Here is a 20,431-nt window from a genome sequence, read left to right on the forward strand (position 1 = left end):
CCCGAAGTTTTCCCAAATTGTAAGGCGAATGTCAGGTAATCATATGGCGAATTCTCTGCCTTATCTCGCTAAATACCATCTCGCTATCAATGGGGCCTGGATTTTGATTATCTATAAAATGACAAAAAAAAACCAGTAAGACCTGAAAAAAGAACAAAGATATTAAATACATTTACTCATTTGAATAGTAAAAATTTAGTTTGTCCACGTAATCTACGCACAATTACCGGTATGTAAAAACAATTTACATTTGCTATCCATACAAACAAAGTAATTGAATAACTGCATTCTGTTATTGTTGTTGTTTAGTCAACTGTCCAAAGACAGATAAGTGATAACAAGGCACCAATTATGAGGCAACTAGGCCAGGTGATAATGGGGTAAGGTGGCCAGTTCCTTTCCCCCTTCCATTGTGTACATCGCTGATTAGCTACATGTTACACTAATCAGACTGCAGATGTATACTTTCTTACTTACAAATGGCTTTTAAGGAACTTGTAGGTTCATTGCCACCCTCACATAAGCCTGCCATTGGTCCCTAGCCTGTGCAAGATTAATCCAGTCTCTATCATTTCCCACCTCCCTCAAATCCATTTTAATATTATCCTCCCACCTATGTCCAGTGGCGAAGCTACATTCATGCAACTGGGTATTCTAAAGTTCATACCTTATATTTTTTTGTAGATAAATTCCAGTCAGCATGTTTTTTGCTCTGCAAAGATGTCGATGATGTGTTCTTTGAAGATGTCCCTGGAAAGACTGTTTAACAAACCTTCTCAGAGTACTCAAATTGCTTAGTCTAGAATCTGACATGGAGTTCCTTAAAAATGTCTTAACTCTCTTCAGTGCACTCATACATCGTTCACTCGACGCACTAGATACAGGGAAGGTGAGAATCAATCTTATGAGCCGCATTGTTTCTTGATAGATAGGCCATTGTTCAAAAAATATTTCAGCAACAAACCTGCAGGCAAATGTTTTGTTTGGTCAGAATAAACGTTCGTTAGTTCATTTTGAAGCTGTTCACTGTCAAAGTATGGATACTTTTTTTTTTTTTTACCAATGCACTCAACGTAAGTGACAGAAACACTGATCTTTAAGCAGGGAACTGTTTTTCATCGAGTAATTCAACAAAATTAAAGTTTTTAAGATCTTCAAATCTCGATTCCATCTATATCATTATGGTATCAATTATTTTAAAAGCTAGGACTTGTAGTGTCACAAATTATCCTGATCCTGCCTGAGTGCCTTGGCATCTTTGATGCACTCCTCAACAGTTTCCTGATTTCTAAGAGATTTTACATTTGTTACAGCAAGTTTCACTTCATGATTGCAAATGCTTATATTTGATGTACACTTTATTTGCAGCACACTGTATAAGTGGTCAATGTAAACAAATAAAATTTTCCGCAGTTGCGAGCGTCGTTAAATAAACCATAATTAAATTTTCTATGGGGAAGATAACTATATACAATATAGAAGTCACAATGATAAGAGGATAGATAGGATGGAGATCATAATAATAACAAATTACAATGAAAGCAGTAGTGATAGTATAGTGGCAAAATTTTCTAACAATAACAATAAACGCACAGTCTGTAACGTTTTATTAGATTTGGTTTTCGTAACTTATCAGCATTATAGGCTATCACCATGGCATGGCGCGTCCTCAGGTTGCGGATAGAGGAGACGGCCTCCAGATATGGAGGGTAGCTGCGAATATATTGAATAAGCAGTCGTGGACAGCAGATAAGGGGTGGTCCTCCAGCTTGGGGGTTGGGCGAAGGGCTAACAACCCATCACCGTAAAAAAACAGCTTGTTATGAATCCCTACAATAAGCCTCGGAATAGGATTGATTCTCTGGCACGACCACAGCAAAGGAATAAGGTTTTGAGATTTGGCACTTGGAACGTAACTAGTCTTTATAGAACAGGAGGGGTAACATTAGTAGCAAATGAACTAGCTAGATATAGAATAGACTTCGTGGGAGTACAAGAGGTTAGGTTAGATGGGAATGGCTTATCACAAATAGATTACTTGTTGTATTATGGGGAAGGAAACAATAATCACCAATTAGGAACAGGATTCTTTGTTCATAAAAGAATAAAATCAGCAGTAAAAAAGGTCGAATTTATCAGTGACAGGTTATCATATTTAGTACTTAAGGGTAGATGGTGCGACATCATAGTTATAAATGCTCACGTCCGTACAGAAGAGAAAGACGACCATATAAAGGATAGCTTCTATGAGGAATTGGAACATACCTTTGATCAGTTACCTAGATATCACATGAAAATTTTATTGGGGGATTTCAATGCTAAAGTAGGACGGGAGGATATTTTTAGACCAACTATTGGAAAAGAGAGCCTATACGTAACTAGTAGTGACAATGGAGTTAGATTAGTCAACTTTGCCACATCGAAAAATTTAATTGTCAAAAGTACAACATTCCCCCATAAGGATATACATAAATGTACTTGGACTTCTCCAGATGGATTGACACACAACCAAATAGACCACATCTTGATAGATAAACGGAGACATACTAGTATAGTAGACATTCGAACTTTCAGGGGTGCAGACTGTAATTCTGATCATTATTTGGTAATTGGAGAATTAAGAGAAAGATTATCAGTAGCCAAGCGAGTAGAGCAACAAGTTAATATTACTAAATTCAATATTTTGAAATTAAGGGACGAGGAAGCTAAGCAAAATTATCAGGTCGAAATTTCGAATAGGTTTGCCACTTTAGAAAGTTCCGACGAAGTTGAGAAAGAATTAGATGATAATAGCGTGTGGGAAAATATCAGAGATAGTATCAAAATTGCAACTGAGCAGAGCATAGGTTATTATGAAACTAAGAAAAAGAAACCGTGGTTTGATGAAGATTGTTGCATGGTAGTAGAAAGAAGGAAACAGGCAAAATTGAAATTCTTACAGGATCCAGTTGAGGAGAAGAGAGATAATTATTTCAATGAAAGACGGGAAGCAAGTCGTACATTTAGGAATAATAACAGAGGTTACTTCAAGGAAAAACTGAGGTTACTTCAAGGAAAAACTGAATGAGGTAGAAACAAATAGTAAGAATAAAAACATTCGAGATTTATATAAGGGTATAAAGGAATTTAAGAACGGATATCAGGCAAGGGTAAACGTTATCAAGGATGAGAATGGTGACTTGCTTGCAGACTCTCCATCAATCCTAAACAGATGGAAAAACTATTTTGCGCAACTACTAAATGTACATAGGCCAAATAGAAACGATCGGGACGAAATTGAAATAAACTTGTACTTGCTATTTGGGAAAAGGAAATTGTACCAGAACAATGGAAGAAGTCCATAATTGTACCTATTTTTAAAGAGGGGGATAAAACCAACTGTGGTAACTTTCGAGGAATATCACTTTTGTTGACGTCGAACAAAATTTTGCCCAATATTCTTTTGAGAAGACTAAGTCCGTACGTAGATGAAATTATTGGGGATCATCAGTGCGGTTTTCGGCGTAATAGATCGACTATTGATGAGATTTTTTGTATTCGATAGATAATGGAAAAAAATGGGAGTATAAGGGTACAGTACATCAGTTATTCATAGATTTCAAAAAGGCATATGACTCGGTTAAGAGGGAAGTATTATATGATATTCTTATTGAATTTGGTATTCCCAAGAAACTAGTTCGATTAATTAAAATGTGTCTCAGTGAAACATACAGCAGAGTCTGTATAGGTCAGTTTCTATCTGATGCTTTTCCAATTCACTGTGGGCTAAAGCAGGGAGATGCACTATCACCTTTACTTTTTAACTTCGCTTTAGAATATGCCATTAGGAAAGTTCAGGATAACAGGCAGGGTATGGAATTGAATGGGTTACATCAGCTTCTTGTCTATGCGGATGACGTGAATATGTTAGGAGAAAATACACAAATGATTAGGGAAAAACACGCAAATTTTACTTGAAGCAAGTAAAGCGATCGGTTTGGAAGTAAATCCCGAAAAGACAAAGTATATGATTATGTCTTGTGACCAGAATATTGTACGAAATGGAAATATAAAAATTGGAGATTTATCCTTCGAAGAGGTGGAAAAATTGAAATATCTTGGAGCAACAGTAACAAATATAAATGACACTCGGGAAGAATTTAAGCGCAGAATAAATATGGGAAATGCGTGTTATTATTCGGTTGAGAAGCTCTTATCATTCAGTCTGCTGTCAAAAAATCTGAAAGTTAGAATTTATAAAACAGTTATATTACTGGTTCTTCTGTATGGTTGTGAAACTTGGACTTTCACTCTGAGAGAGGAATATAGGTTAAGGGTGTTTGAGAATAAGGTGCTTAGGAAAATATTTGGGGCTAAGCAGGATGAAGTTACAGGAGAATGGAGAAAGTTACACAACGCAGAACTGCACGCATTGTATTCTTCACCTGACATAATTAGGAACATTAAATCCAGACGTTTGAGATGGGCAGGGCGAATAGCACGTATGGGCGAATCCAGAAATGCATATAGAGTGTTAGTTGGGAGACCGGAGGGAAAAAGACCTTTAGGGAGGCCGAGACGTAGATGGAAGGATAGTATTAAAATGGAATTGAGGGAGGTGGGATATGATGATAGGGACTGGATTAATCTTGCACAGGATAGGGACCGATGGTGGGCTTATGTGAGGGCGGCAATGAACCTTCGGGTTCCTTAAAAGCCTTTTGTAAGTAAGCAAGTAATCGGCATAATAGGTCTATTTACACGAGTTCTGAGTGTACTTCTACTGTCACGGCGTTTGGCAGGATGGTATCTGTAGGGGACTGCAGCTGGTTGGGAGACATACAAGTTGGATAGTGACTCACTTCTTTGCTTAACATTTAAAATTTCAGGGGCCAAAAAGATCTGCGATACTTTTTTTTTAATACCATAATTTCTCACACACTGACAGATTGCAGCGTTGCCAACCGTGGCCGAATTCGGCTAAACATAGCTTTTAGCAGAATGGTCGTAGTTGAATGGCAAAGTGTAGCTGAATGAGATTCGATCGAATGACCATTTGTGAATACTGAATTTTATGTGTAAACACGTTCTTCTATCAAATTTTGTTTTCTCACTCTAATAGACATAAGAAGTTTCTCGCTTCCTCAAAAAAATTACGAAAACATAATAGAAAATTTAAGGTAGGACTGAATTCCGGACACTGCGACCATTATTTATGGCAAGGAAAACTTTGCTATTTTCAGTTTTCTTTTCCTGTTGTGTGAATTGCGCCCATTGTTTAACTGTCAATTCCTGGATTTGTGAATTTGCCGACACCTGACTGTCTTTAGTGGGAGTCGTCTATGCAACAAAAATGACCTGGCCCTAAATTAATGAATGACATATCCAACACATCTGCCTTCGAACATTGTAACTACAGTATAGGTCATGGAGTCTGTTTCTGAATTTGTGTGGCTTCATTTTGGTATTTGTAGCTGAATTTTGGGACATTTGTAACAGACTCGCTAGTATTGAGGTTGCTAACACTGAATGACACTTTTTTTTTTTTCGTGACTCTTTCTATTACCTTTTTCTTTTTTTCTTTTTCTGTTTTTCAGCTTTCTTAAACTAGTGCGTACACAACACCCATGCCCAAGGCTGGACTCGAACCCACAACCTTTCAGACCAAGCGATAGAGACATGCTGTGCCCCTACCGCTTGAGCCATCCAAGTCGGCAACACATTCAGAGTCTAGGCTCTTCACAGAGCTGTCTAGCATTAGTGACGTATGCAAGCACTCCAGTTGGCGCATGCACATATGCTTTCTCTATCTGCTGCAGCGAGCCTGGTTTGAAACAGTATCATTCAGTGAGTAGCGCTGGTTCCACGCTGAAGAGCTGGCGTCAATCCTTCCATTACTAGAGAGCATAAGAAAGGTAAAAAGGTAAAGGTATCCCCGTAACATGCCATGAAGGCACTTGGGGGGGGGCATGGAGGTAGAGCCCCCCCCCCCTTTCCATGACCTCGGCACTAGAATGAGGTGGTGTAGAGAGCATAAAACTAGAGAGATTTCATTTACCTATACCAATGAAAACAGGAAAAAGTTGTTGTTGTTTTCTAATGCCCGGCGTTTGACAATAAAGTCATTTGACCTCTTGCACTCCAATATTTTTCAAAGATATTATCATGACCAGCCAATGAAGCACAGATTTTGAGGTGTTCCGAATCCATTTCTTGGTTTGAGTTGCACAATGGGCAGTTAGGGGACTGATATATTCCAATTCTATGCAGGTGTTTGGCCAAACAATCATGGCCTGTTGCCAATCTAAATGCAGCTACAGACGATTTTCATGGTAAATCGGGAATTAACTGTGGATTTTGATGCAGAGAGTTCCATTTTTACCCTTGGGATTGTGTTATCAAATTTTGTTTGTTGAAGTCTAAGTATGTAGATTTAATAAATCTCTTCACAGAGTAATACTTAGATTTAGTAACAGGTCTGTAAGTAGCAGTGCTGCCCTTTTTTGCTAAAGCATCCGCATTCTCGTTTCCCAGGATTCCACAATGGGATGGTATCCATTGGAATACAATTCTTTTATTGAGTGATATTAATTTAGAGAGCATTTTAGTTATTTCTGCTGTTTGAGATGAAGGTTTGTGTTTAGAGACGATTGATAGAATAGCTGCTTTGGAGTCTGACAATATAACTGCATTCCTAAATTTATTGATGTGGCATAGAAGATTCCTGAGACATTCACTTATTGCAATGATTTCACCATCAAAACTTGTTGTTCCATATCCAAGTGATCTATAAAGTGAGAAGAGACAGCACGTAACACCTGCACCAGCACCTTGTTCTTTGGAGATCAAGGATCTGTCGATGTATAAATGAAGCCAGTTTTGTGGAGGGTACCTAATATTAATTGTCTCTAAAGACAATTGTTTCAGTATTTCAGTGTTACTTCTGATTTCAGTATTTCTTCTGTTAAATTTAGATTATATTCTATATTTAATAGAGTTAAAGGGTTTGGTTTAATTTGTAAGTTTTTCTTTTAAATTCGGGATATTGATTTTCTGTTTTAATTCTTGAACAATGGATATGAAACTTATTTTGAGTTTTCAATCTACAGAGAGGACTGTATGAATGCCAATTGTTTCCTGGTAATCTAATAAGTTTTTCATATTGAATCAGTGCTTTTTCTTCTATTGTCATTTTGATACTTTTAATATTAGTGAGGAACCTCATAGAATCTATTGGAGTTGTTTTGATTCCACCAGTAATGAGTCTGAGAGCTTGGTTTTGAAGATATTGTATGTCGTTTATGAAAGGTGAAGTAATTAAAATTTCTCTGCAGTATGTCAGCACTGGCTGTATAAACATTTTGTATGTAGTGTTCAAAGTATTCCTAGAGCATCCCCATTTCTTTCCTGCTAGTCTTTTTAGAAGGGAGAATCTTTTACGAGCTTTTTCAGAAATGTATTTCAAATGGTTGCTCCATGTTAACTTACTATCGAAAACAACTCCAAGATATTTGGATTCATAAGTCCTAGGAAGGTGTTGGCCATTGTATTGGATATTGAATTCTCTTTCTTTTTTACCGAGTGAAAATATTTGGTAGTCACTTTTGCTTAAATTGAGTGTCATCAAATTTGATGTATTCCATTCATGTAGTTGATTTAGAGCTTTAAGAGCAGAATTTTGAATTTTGTCTCTATGTCTGTAAGATCATCTGCAAATAGTGCTGTTTTCATGTTTGATTCCTCTAATAGGGAGGGTAAGTCATTTATATAAATATTGAATAAAGTTGTGCTGAGGACAGCACCCTGAGGTAGACCTCGATATGTTTGTCTGTAACTAGAAAGTGAATTATTGAATTTAGTGGCAATGAATCTTTGACTAAGGAATTCTGATATCCATCTGAACATATTGCTGGAGATACCTAATTTCTGGAGTTTTAGTAATAATTTATTTCTCCAAACAGAGTCATATGCTAACTGAAAGTCAATAAATATTGCCAAGGTATCTTCTTTCTTGTTAAAACTGTTTTTTATTTCTTGGCCGAGGCGTATGACTTGTTCGATGGTAGAGTGTAGTTGTCGAAAGCCGGCTTGTCTTGGTGATAAAAGATTTTGGGATTCTAAATACCAAGTTAATCTGTTGGAGATCATGGACTCCATAGTTTTTGCTATCATGCTTAATAGTGCTATTGGTCGATAACTATTAACATCATGAACAGGTTTCCCTTTTTTGTGAATTGGTACAATGATTAAACAGGAAAAAGTAAATGCGCTTATTTCTTGAAAATCCAATGGGTATTCTAAGGCTCACAGATTACCCTTCAGCTTCGATCCTGCCGACATCTTGGCCTCCCCAAAGATCTTTTTTCCCCTCTGGTCTCCCAACTAACACTCTATATGCATTTCTGAATTCGCCCATATGTGCTACATGCCCTGCCCATCTCAAATCTTTGGATTTAATGTTCCTAATTAAGTCAGGTGAAGAATACAATACATGCAGTTCCACGTTGTGTAACTTTCTCCATTCTCCTGTAACTTCATTCCTTTTACCCCCAAATATTTTTCTAAGAACCTTAATAACCTATGCTGTCCTCAGCTGCAATTTTGTTATTATTTCTGATATTTTCCCACACATTATTGACATCTAACTCTTTCCCAACTTCGTCGGAGCTTTCTAAAGTGGCAAACCTATTTGAAATTTTGATAATGTTGCTTAGTTTTTTCGTCCTTTAATTTCAGGATATTTTTTGAATCTACTAATATTAACCTGTTGCTCTACTCGCTTGGCTACTGATAGTCATTCTCTTAATTCTCCAATTACCAAATAATGGTCAGAATTACAGTCTGCCCCCCTGAAAGTTCGAATGTCTCCTATACTAGTATGTCTTGGTTTATCTATCAAGATGTGATCTGTTTGGTTGTGTGTCAATCCATTTGGAGAAGTCCAAGTATATTTATGTATATCCTTATGGGGAATTATTGTACTTAATCTTACAATAAGAGTTCAGATGTATACAAACAATAAATTGTTCTTTCTCTGACACATGTCGTCAAGTGAGATCTGCAGCCTGATAATAGGCTTACTGTAGATATTCTGTCATTAGGAGGTTATGTAATCCCTAAGTCGAAAAGTGACTATGTGTAGGTTCTCGAAGGAAAAGAAAGAAGATTATTAGCCAGCATGTTCTTTACATTGAAAGCTCCTTCCAACATATAGAGATGTAATTGGAACAAATTGAACTAAATTGCTGGATGTTAAGCTCTTCTTTATCACTCATGCTAAATTCTTCCCCAGTCAATACCCGAATGATGGAGCATACTCGAAATGAGCATTATACAAACTAGGACGTATACTCGCACAGAAGCTCTTAAACCAGACTGGAATATGAATTTTCACTGTACCATTAGTATGTGCTCTATTAGCTGCACCTTCCACTCACAAAAAACCTGCTCATTGACGATAGACACTCCTTCCACATCAAGCAACCCTTGTAAAGGGCTTTTTAAATTTTTGATGTGCAGATATTTCTTTAAGATAATTTGGTAGGCTATTACACATAACAAGACCAGCATGAATGAAATTATTTTATATGGAGTTGTCTTAAAACTTTCAATAAAAATATTACGGTGTCTTTATTTCTTGGGGAGGGAGGGGGGGAGCGGAGGGGGGAGAGAGTGTATGCGTGTGTGCGTGCGTGGTTTTTTATACAAATTATATTTGATAAAATTTGAAGTTTCATAAATATAAATACAGGATATAATGGCAGGATATGTAATTTTTTTAAGAATGGCCTACAGCTGGTAGTTTGAGGTGCTTGAACTATGGCTGTGATAGCTCTCTTTTGTGATTTAAATATTTGGATTGCATTATCAACAAGCTTGAAGATCTGGAACACTTATTGTGTTGTAGATTCTTGGGACTAGAGAACTCTGGAAGGAGAATTTTGAGACAGTAAAAAAAAAAAAAAAAAAAAAAAAAAAAATCTGTTAAAAAAAAAAGATCTGTTAGAATTTTTAAATTTTATTTTTTTGGTTGCAGTGCATTTCAATGTTGAATGACAGCATTGACCTTCGGTTATATAGCTATTATCCCTTTATCAACATACATAGGCTTCATAGATTTACTTACATTTTATGCACACATACACACATGAGATTGTGAAATATTTAATGTGTTTTTATTTAACATGGTGTTTACTGTAATTTTATTGCTGTATAGTACACGTGGTATGGTAAAATATCTTCTTTCATGGTAGCCAGAGTCCGTCTAAAGGGTTTGGAATTGATTGGGTTACATCAGCTGCTTCTTAATGCAGATGCCGTGAATATGCTAGAAGAAAATCCACAAACTATTAGCGTAAACATAGGAATTTTACTTGAAGCAAGTAATGAGATAGATTTGGAAGTAAATCCCGAGAAGACAGAGTACCGGTATATGATTATGTCTCGTGATCAGAACATAGTACGAAATGGAAATGTACAAATTGGAAATTTATCCTTTGAAAAGGTGGAAAAATTAACAGTAACAAATATAAATGACACTTGAGAGGAAATTAAACACAGAATAAATACGAGAAAAGTCTGCTATTATTCGGTTGAGAAACTTTAGTTATCCAGTTTGCTTCCAAAAAACTGAAAATTAGAATTTATAAAACAGTTATATTACCAGTTGTTCTGTATGGTTGTGAAACTTGGACTCTCATTTTGAAAGAGGAACAGAGATTAAGAGTGTTAGAGAATAAGATGCTTAGGAAAATATTTGGGGCTAAGAGGGATGAAGTTACAGGAGACTGGAGAAAGTTACACAACACAGAACTGCAAGCACTGTATGTTTCACCTAACATAATTAGGAACATTAAATCCTGACATTTGAGATGGGCAGGGTATGTAGCACATATGGATGAATCTGGAAGTGCATATAGTGTGTTAGTTGGAAGGCCTGAGGGGAAAAAAACCTTTGGGGAACTGAGACATAGATGGGAGGATAATATTAAAATGAATTTGAAGGTTGGATATGATGGTAGGAACTGGATTGATCTTGTTCAGGATAGGGACCGATGGCAGACTTACGTGAGAGCAGCAATGAGCATTTGAGTTCTCTAAAAGCCATTTGTAAGTAAGTAAGTTGATTTTGTGTTTATTCGTTCATCTCGTACAAGTATCTATTTCTCTTTTATAAACTTGTATAGATCTTTTTTTTATTAATTTTCAGAATACAGAGTAATATCTTTTAAGTAAACTTAAGAATACATTATCTAGAAAGAATTTAATTTTAATATGATGGAATATTGCTCATGCTATCAATTTGTTACGTTGTCTCAGAAAAGTATAATATGTTTGCTTTTTAACTTTATTGCAGAAGTTGGAAGAAAAGTACCAAGGACGAGTATGACTTTTTTCCCTCACAAGCATCATCTGATAGTGACAGCTGGCAGACTCAGCAAGAGTTTCCTTATGAGAAACCACCACGCCATCGTGATTTAGTTTCCAAGAAGACATGTGCGAGTTCTGAACGTAAACAGGAGCATGGGCAGCAAATGACAATTTCTAATGCATCAAGGAAGTTCTTTTCGAATGCTTCTGAACAGAAAAGAAAAAGTTATCTCATAAATAAAAGACAAAGATTTCCGAGTGTAAGGAAAAGTGTAGTGGAAAATAAAAGAGTAGAAACACCATTAACTTCAGTAAAATTGAGAACAGTTATTGGCACCTCGTCATTCAATACATCTTCGAAATTAAGGAAAGTTACAATAAAAAATAATAATAAAGAAATTATATTATCAAATACTTCAAGATCGAATAATGCAGTGGAAAATAAAAAGGCAGAAACATCATTAAGTTCAATAAAATCAAGGACAGTAGTCGGTAGTTTGCCATTAACAATGCCTTCCAGATTGAGAAAAGTCACAATGGAAAATAGTAATGAAGAAATTACATTACCAAATACTTCAAGGTCGAATAAAGCAGTGGAAAATAAAAAGGCAGAAACAACATTAAGTTCAACAATATCAAGGACAGTTATTGGTAGTTTATCATCAAATATGCCTTCCAAATTCAGAAAAGTTACAATGGAAAATAATAATAAAGAAATTACATTATCAAATACCTCAAAATCGAATAGTGCAGTGGAAAATAAAAAGGTAGAAACACCTTTAAGTTCAATAAAATCAAGGACAGCCATTGGTATCACGCCATTAAATACAGCTTCGAAATTGAGAAAATTTACAATGGAAAATAATAATGAAGAAATTATATTATTAAGTACCAGTACTTTAAGATCGAATACAAGTTTGCCTTTGAATAGTAAACAAAAAGCCTTGCATACATTCGAACTTGCAGACGAAAATGATAATGCACATCCATTCGCAGAATCTGAAAACAAACCAGAAGATTTCGATGATATGTTTGACAGAATGTCACACACTTCGAGTATAAGTACTGTATTGCAGGAGCCATTTTCACCAGTACTTATGTCACGTGCAAATTCTTCGTCCTTCAGAGGGTATGTATTTAAACATAATTGTACGGACATTGATTATGTTAATATAGCAACAATGGTAGCTACAACTCTTGACTTAATGTCACTCACTTTTGGGATTTCTAGTAGAACATTTCTAAGTTAATTTTTAATTTATTTCTCTGGAAGAAATGTTTCTTCACCACGGTTGTTTTATAAGTCATTACGGATTGTGTAACGAAAATTAGTACTGGTATTGAAATTATATGCAGATGTGCAGCTAAGAAACGGTATTCAACTTCCAATTTAAAAATAGCTGTAAGCATTTTTCCCGTTGAATTCTAGTATGTTCCAAGGTTTATAAAATCAATTTCCTCTGGTCCCTACCTCGTTATGAAAGTGTGTTCTAATGGCGACATGCGTATTTTTCTGATTATAATTAGACATCGGATTTTTAGGCACTAAAAATTGCAGTTTTAGGCGCCTAAAATAAGCTCAAAATTTGTAAAATTAGGCTCTATTTTAATGAAAATAGGCATTTTAGGCACATCAAGGTATCATACTTATTTCTTTCACTGAAATTTTTAGTTATACACTAAAATACGCACAAAAAAGTATGTTTAAACATTAAAAAAGAATACTATATTATATTTATAAACAGAGCTGCACAAATTTAATATATTGAAACTAATGAAATGATGATTACCGTATTGATATCAAGATTACTCATTTTAAGTTATTGAAATTCAGTTCCATGCTCAGACTTTATTATAATTATCTGCACAGTACACCACCAGAATTTTTTCTAAATTCTCCACAGTTAACCTTTGCCTTTTGTCACTGAGAATCATTTTGAAAGCAGAAAAACTTCTTTCAACCGAAACTGATGTGAGAGGCGCAAATTTTAAATTAGGTACAATAGAAACATCAATACTTACTGGAACATTTACACTTTCCCCCGATATCACTCTTGATACTTTTTCCAACAATGAAAATCCTACATTCTTATTTAATACGTTGTCCCACTTATTTTTAACTTTTTTCCCAGTTTCGCCCAAAGCAGAATGTATGTTCAGTTGAGCTTCCTTTACTATTGCTATTTGGCTACAAAGAGATTGTTTTTCACGTTCTAATTGTTCAATGCTTGTAGGTATGAAAGAAAAGTTTGATGTTATGTAGGCAATATCGTTTTTCACTCGTGAGTCATTCAGACAATCTTTCACTGCTTTCACACACGCTGCACTATCAGTTTCAGGTAATTTATCAATAACTGTGACCACTTCTTTAAAATACTTAGAATAATACACCACTGACTGAATCCAGGTTCCCCATCGTGTAACAACTGGCTGAGGTGGGAGTGGGATATCTGGAAAGTTCTCTCTGAATATTGAAATCCTGGATGGGGCTTTACAAAAACATTTTTTTGTGTTAGAAATAAACGAATTGACAAGAGGAAATTCATTCCGGATTGTTTCAGAAACCCTGTGAAGGCCATGTGCTAGACAGGTTACATGCGTGAGGTTAGGATAAAATGTTTTAAGAAGTGGAGCTGCAGCAACCATGTATGAGGCAGCATCAGTACAAAACAACAGAACTTTAGAATCGTCTATATTACCTGAGTATAAAGACCGTAGGCCTTTATTTACAAAATAAGCAATGGCTTGGCTATTCACTTTCGAAAGTTCCTTAACACATACGAGGTGTGGAATCGAAGGTCCATCAGGACTAAGTTTTCCTACTACCATATTTGCTATATACCTATTCATAGGATCTGAGGTTTCATCCACAGAGACCCATATGTAAGAATCACCTATATCCTCCCGAATGGAAGCTAAAGTTTCATTGTATATTCTGTCTAAGTAATTTTTTCTTAGGGTCGACTTAGATGGGATATTTTGTTTGCAGTATTTTTGTAAAAAGTGTCTTAAAACCGGATTTTCAATTGCATTCCAGGGAATGTTAGCAGCAACAAACGCTCTGGTTAAATCAGCATAGAAATTGCTGCTGAGATTGGATGAAGTAGGCTGTGTTAGTAAAGTTTGTTGCAGTTGGTTTTTCTGCTGAGCTTTAGCCTTATGAGCCGCTCCTTGCACATGCTGCTTTAGGTGGCACTTCTTTTCTTGCGAAATCTAAAAATGTAAAGTAAACTGAATTAAAATAAAATCCTAATTGTTGTGTTGCCTTATTTCTATCACAAAGTTAGTGGGTTCGAACAATCAAAATTTTAATGACCTGCAAATACTTTAACTATCGGAATTTAAAAGGTTAAAGTGTAGTGGTCTTAAAAAGAATTATACCTCAGGATAGCTCAGTCAATGTATAAATATTATAGGCCTACTCATTAAAATTAATAGAATTTATATATTTCAACTATTGTTACATACCTGTTTGCTACAAATCTTGCAGAATATTATTTTTCCATCATAAGTGAATTCTGAATATTCTGTTAGCCATTGCCGGATCAATGTAGATTTTGCACTTATATTTTTCGGCATTATCGCGTTAAACTTCACAGGAAAACGTCCTACCGCTCAAAACTTCTCAACACAAATAAGGTGAGGGAAAGAGCAACTGTTAACGAGCATTCAAATGAACCGTTGTTATTGAGATTCAATTGGACAAAAATACAAAGTTCCACTTATTGTTGCATTTCCTGGTAGTGTTAACACTAGGAGGGCCATTCTTTTAAATATTTTGTAACGGTTTACCCTACTAATTCGCAGTTTTACGACTTTTCATAAATATTTCAAAACACTCTTTCTCCAAAAATTGTGATTTTATGACACTCTGAAGGGCAATACAGCTAATCGGTTTCAGACCGAAAACAGTCATTTTTATAGTATAGTATATCTCTGAATCGGTAGCAGCACATGTTGTGATTGTTGCCTGCTTCAAAACTAAGGTTGGTTCTTTGTCGGCATTTATGCCTCCAAACATGTTAAATTCGGTGAAATCTATTGCGAGTGTCGTGAGATTCAAAACATTTTGTTTCCTTTATCAATGGTTTCATGGCCGGTGTGAAGCAAACTTTCCACTTTTTAAATGCCTTAAATTTCGCAGTGAATGCATGTATAAATTATAAAAAGTAAGAGTAAAATGCGAAACTTTACAGTGAGTTAGGCATTTTTAGGCGAATATTAACAAATTAGGCTCTAATAACCGTTTTAGGGCACTATAAAACTCTTTGAATACCTTTCAATTTCCATGAAACACAAATATTAATAATTATTTTTACTTTTCTCCTAAAGAAACAAAATAGGCATTTGCCCTAGAATCCGATGTCTGATTATAATGTATGCTGACTGGTAGAACAGATATATGGTTTTTCATATATCAGTAGATGTTTTCTTGACTAGAGTATCTACTATTTTGTTTCCTCTGATGCCGCATTGTGCTGGGATCCACTGAATGTATTATTTTCGAGGTTCCGACAATTTCTTGTTATTGTCTCGCATCTTATTATTTTCCTGTTCTTAGATAGTCGTGGTTCGAAAGTACTTGTGAAGAAAATGTGATGTGGTAGAATTAAGACAATATAATCGTGTTTCTTCTGGTGTCTTTTTATTTGTCTAAAAATAATCTGCGTACATATGGAGACAGTTTGGTCTGTTACTGTTATGGTTGCTTAGTAGCATATCTGAACATAAAATTTCACTAATAATTTCCTCCAGCTACATCATCTGTGACGAGTAATGACATAAAACAACCATAGTTAAGAAACTTTTCCTCCAGTGCACCGAAATGAACCAATAAAAGCCAAAAGGTTAACTTAGACACATTGTACTGGGAAGTCCAATAATGAGTGAAAAGGACATTAATATACAGTGCAGACATTTTAAAAGTCCCGAAATATTACTTGGCCAGTTGGTGGCTTGAGTCCCGAGCAATAGCTGGCATTCTCCTCCATGAAATTGCGACGCTCTTCTTGCCTGCAGTTAGTCATGAGTGAGATTGCTTCGGAGTAAGATAGCTGTGTTGTGCAGTCCTAAGAGAGATTTCATTAGAGAGTACAGTAGTGTTGTGCAATGGTGAGATATTCACTGCAGCATCATATATTCATCTTGAAGACGTACATCAAGATGTAGAAAGTTGTGTGGCAGAAGCATTTAGATCAGTGTTTAACTTGCAGTTGCATTTGTCGCATTTTGCGGCTAATCTAAAATAATGCGACAAGAAGTTAATACATTTGTGCAAAAATGCTACACAAATTGTTGATTTTTAAATTAATTTTATATTTATTGTAGCTTGAGATGTTGAAATTTAAATCTGGCCCATATTATACAAATTTTTTGTCAAGAATTCCTGAGGAATTTAATGGTCGTGAATTGTTAGAATTTGATAATCAAGTGGTTATTGACTCATTGATACAAAGAAATGATGTAAAATTAACAATTTAAAAGTCCATAAAATTTTATTGGCAACATAAATGAGAGACTGGGGGAATTAAATAAGGTTGCAATTTTTAATACCTTATTTTCCCCCAAAATGTCACTGATAATAGAAATTATGGTGAGGATGAAATTAAGAAAATACATGAATTATTAAAATCGGCAGAATATAGTAATGTGAATTAAATGTCAATGGAGTAATCATTGTTTAAAAAAAAAGTATTAAAAGCTGATGTCAGAATTTGAACTGGGGTCCCAGACTCGCCTTGTGAGTCAATCTGCTGGGGTTTAGCCTCATGATGCGGCCTGCCCAACTCATTTCAGGTTTCTTCTGGTAGTTACTGCATCATTTCCTATCAATACTTAATACAACACAGAAATATTCAGGAGCATTGTTGAATGTTATGAATTCACCTACAGAATAGAAGGCGTGAGAAATTAGGTACTTCTTTAATTTGTCTCTAAATAATCTTACATTTTGAGTTTCATTTTTTATATACATAGGGGGGCTATTAAAAATTTTTACTGCCATATAACACAATCCTTTTTGACAGCACAATAGACTTGTTGATGGAGTATGAAAGTCATTTTTTGTTGAATTACAGTAGTTACAAAGTTTCCACGATTACATACTAGGAAGATTATTAATGAAAAAATATACTGACAAGTCATGGTCATTATTTGTAGTTTTTTTAAAATGGTCCTACACGATTCCCTAGATTTGGCACCGACTGTTATTCTAATTACTCTTTTTTGTAATAGGAATATACTGTTACTATCTGTGGAATTTCCCCAGATTATTATTCCAAAACTCATTACCGAGTGGAAGTATGCAGAAATCTTATTTTTAAGGTATTGATATTTACTATGTCTTGCATAGATCTAATAGCAAAACGTGCTGAATGCAAGGAGTTCATCAGTTTTATTTCTTATACTTTTGATATTCTGATGGAATACACTGAATGATGTTTGCATTAAGATTTGATGATTCTGCTTATTATTATTATTATTATTATTATTATTATTATTATTATTATTATTATTATTATTATCGTCATTATTATTATTTTGACTTTTTTTTATTTACCCTAAAAAAGGACAAGCCCTATGACCAATTACAACAGGAATTTTATTATCACACTTGCCATAATCATACTGAAGACTGGCAGCAATGATTAATATTGAAGGCCCAGGATGTAAAGGCTTTGATTTTCAAGATGCATACTAGTTACGATGTGTTAAAATGAACAGACGAATTCTCATGTAGTCCTAACTGATAGTGACAGTACTCGTAATAATGTTATTTTTTGTATTTGCAAGATGTTAAATTTAGTACATACAAATGACATGTGTAATTAATTTTTAAAGTTCCTAGAACACCGTAACATTTTGCACAAATGAACATTTTCGTTTGTGCATTTTTGATACAATATTTAATATCTTAAAGCTTGATTTAGATATAAATTTCCTGGTAGCCCAGCTCCAACACAAAAAGCAATATTAAAGTTCGTGGATAAGTTAATAAAACAGGTTTTGTGACTGACCAGAAAAGAAACCGAAGATGTCATGGATTGCCAAGAAATTTACATCTAAATGCTTGTCTTATTCTGCCACACAACTTTTTGTTCTTGATGTACGTCTTCAAGATAAATATACGACAGAGTGAATACTTACCATTGCAAAACACTTCTGTTCTCTCCAATGAAATCTCACTCACAACTGCAGAACAAAACTGTCCTACTCCGATGAAATCTCACTCACGACTGACTGCAGCTGGAAAGAGCACCATGCTCTCATGGAGGGAAATGTCAGTGTTTGCATGGGGTTCAGGCCATCAACCTGCCAAGCAGGTCTGTATTACGGAGAGAGACAGCAGATAAAATACAGTTAGATAAAAGTATTTGTGTTACGAGAAATAGCTTCATGTCTACTTACTGAACAGGATATTGTTGTATGCTGCACATTCTTCAAGTACAAATCTGCAAAAATAGTCAGTAGAGAATGACTTAGCCTTGGGTTTCTATTTGGCCAGTGCTGATTGTTTTGTGAATTAACTAGTCTATGCAAATAATAATTCACACCTCATAAGAAAATAATATAAACTAATTGACTGACTGAAGAAACCAAATTGTACTATGCGGTTTTGGTAGTGGCATCTCTAGACTTAGAGTTTGAACTTCTGTTACATGACCTGCTAGTAAATTATAGTGCATTTGGAACCAACCATATATACAGAGAGTTCATATACAGACCAGTCCTAGATAGTAATATTCTGTTGGCTTAATGACTGTAATGCAGAGTGCATGTTCCAACGAAGCTAAGCAGCAGGGACCTTTTTTCGCACTGCAGTGGCATGTCACTTGAAAAAGAACAAATCAGAAACAAATTAAATCTTTCATACAGGAGTGGCATGATTCGTTACATCTGCCATGTGTCTCTTTGAAGCCACTCTCATATCGGACTGGATTGTTTTCTTTCGAGAGTGCCATTTGTCACCTGAGTCGCACATGTGCAGTGAATGATCCAAGTTTCAATCAGACTGCAGAGAGGATCTGACGAGTTCAGTTTCTGCTGGTGTGCGGTGTTTTATCTGTTGTTAACGTATCTCAACAAATGCCTCTTCCAGAATGTGATGCCTTCAACATTAATTTTGTTGAAGTTATTGAATCATCAGTGTTTATATGATACTATGTCACCAAATTACAGCATGAAGGCTGAGCAGGGCAGGGCATGAAACCATGTGACTCAATAATTTTCCTCCACAAATACCAAGAATAATATAGAGTGAGGCAATGTAATTTTGATACAAATTGAAGCGGTGAGATCAAACACTGAAGTCCATTGTACAACTTCTGAAATTTCTTTAAATGCATCTCTAGTTGTCTTGAGACTACGTAAGTGCTGTGCATACCTACACACTCTCTCAGATATGGATGTACCCAATACCTCCTCTTACGTCTTCTGGTATTCACAACAGTAGTCAAAGCAATAATTATATGAAATCATCGTCAGAAGATATATTGAGAACTGAAAAATAAGCAAAAAAAAAAAAACATTTGCTACTGACAACTGCCACTTTGGTCTGGAACCTTCATGCCACTTGCCCTTATAAAGAGTGGAGTGAGGCCGGTCTGCATAGGGAAGTGTGTACAGACTTCTCTATATGCTGGCATACAACCACTCATCACCTGCCAACAGAGGTTGGAGTGGGAGGAACTCACTGTACAGTTGTCAAAAAAAAAAGTGGCCGCACTCGTGAACAGCGAATATTTTCAAAGTCCACTTCGGGTCGCGGCGATGTTACACGATGCATGTGCTTGTACAAGCAGTTCCGGAACTATGAAAGTGTTCCATATCTGCGCCTCGTAGACCAGTGGTAGAGTGCTTGTTTAATGATTCAAAGGTTGTGGGTTCGGGCCTTCTTCAAGTTTTCATTTTATTTTTTAATCGTTCTTTAGCAATGTAAATGATATTCAAATTATCATTTATATCCAGTTATCGTTCTTTATGGATATCACGTTATTTATATTTTGTTATCGTTCTTTAGAGATATGAATAAAATTCAAGTCATCATTTGTATTCTGTTATTGTTTTATAACGTTATGAATAA

The 20,431-nt window shown here is 35.4% G+C and overlaps 1 protein-coding gene across 1 annotated transcript in view; it reads left to right on the plus strand.

Annotated features, from left to right (window-relative positions):
- Positions 1-20,431, plus strand: part of LOC138713583 (uncharacterized) — a 111,977-nt gene that overhangs the window by 33,916 nt on the left and 57,630 nt on the right. The window contains exon 6 of the mRNA XM_069845771.1: positions 11,336-12,478. Coding sequence (XP_069701872.1) covers positions 11,336-12,478 — 1,143 coding nt within the window. The remainder of the gene's footprint in view (positions 1-11,335; positions 12,479-20,431) is intronic.

The sequence above is a fragment of the Periplaneta americana genome, chromosome 14 (genome assembly GCF_040183065.1).
Source record: "Periplaneta americana isolate PAMFEO1 chromosome 14, P.americana_PAMFEO1_priV1, whole genome shotgun sequence".
Classification (NCBI taxonomy): Eukaryota; Metazoa; Arthropoda; class Insecta; order Blattodea; family Blattidae; genus Periplaneta; species Periplaneta americana.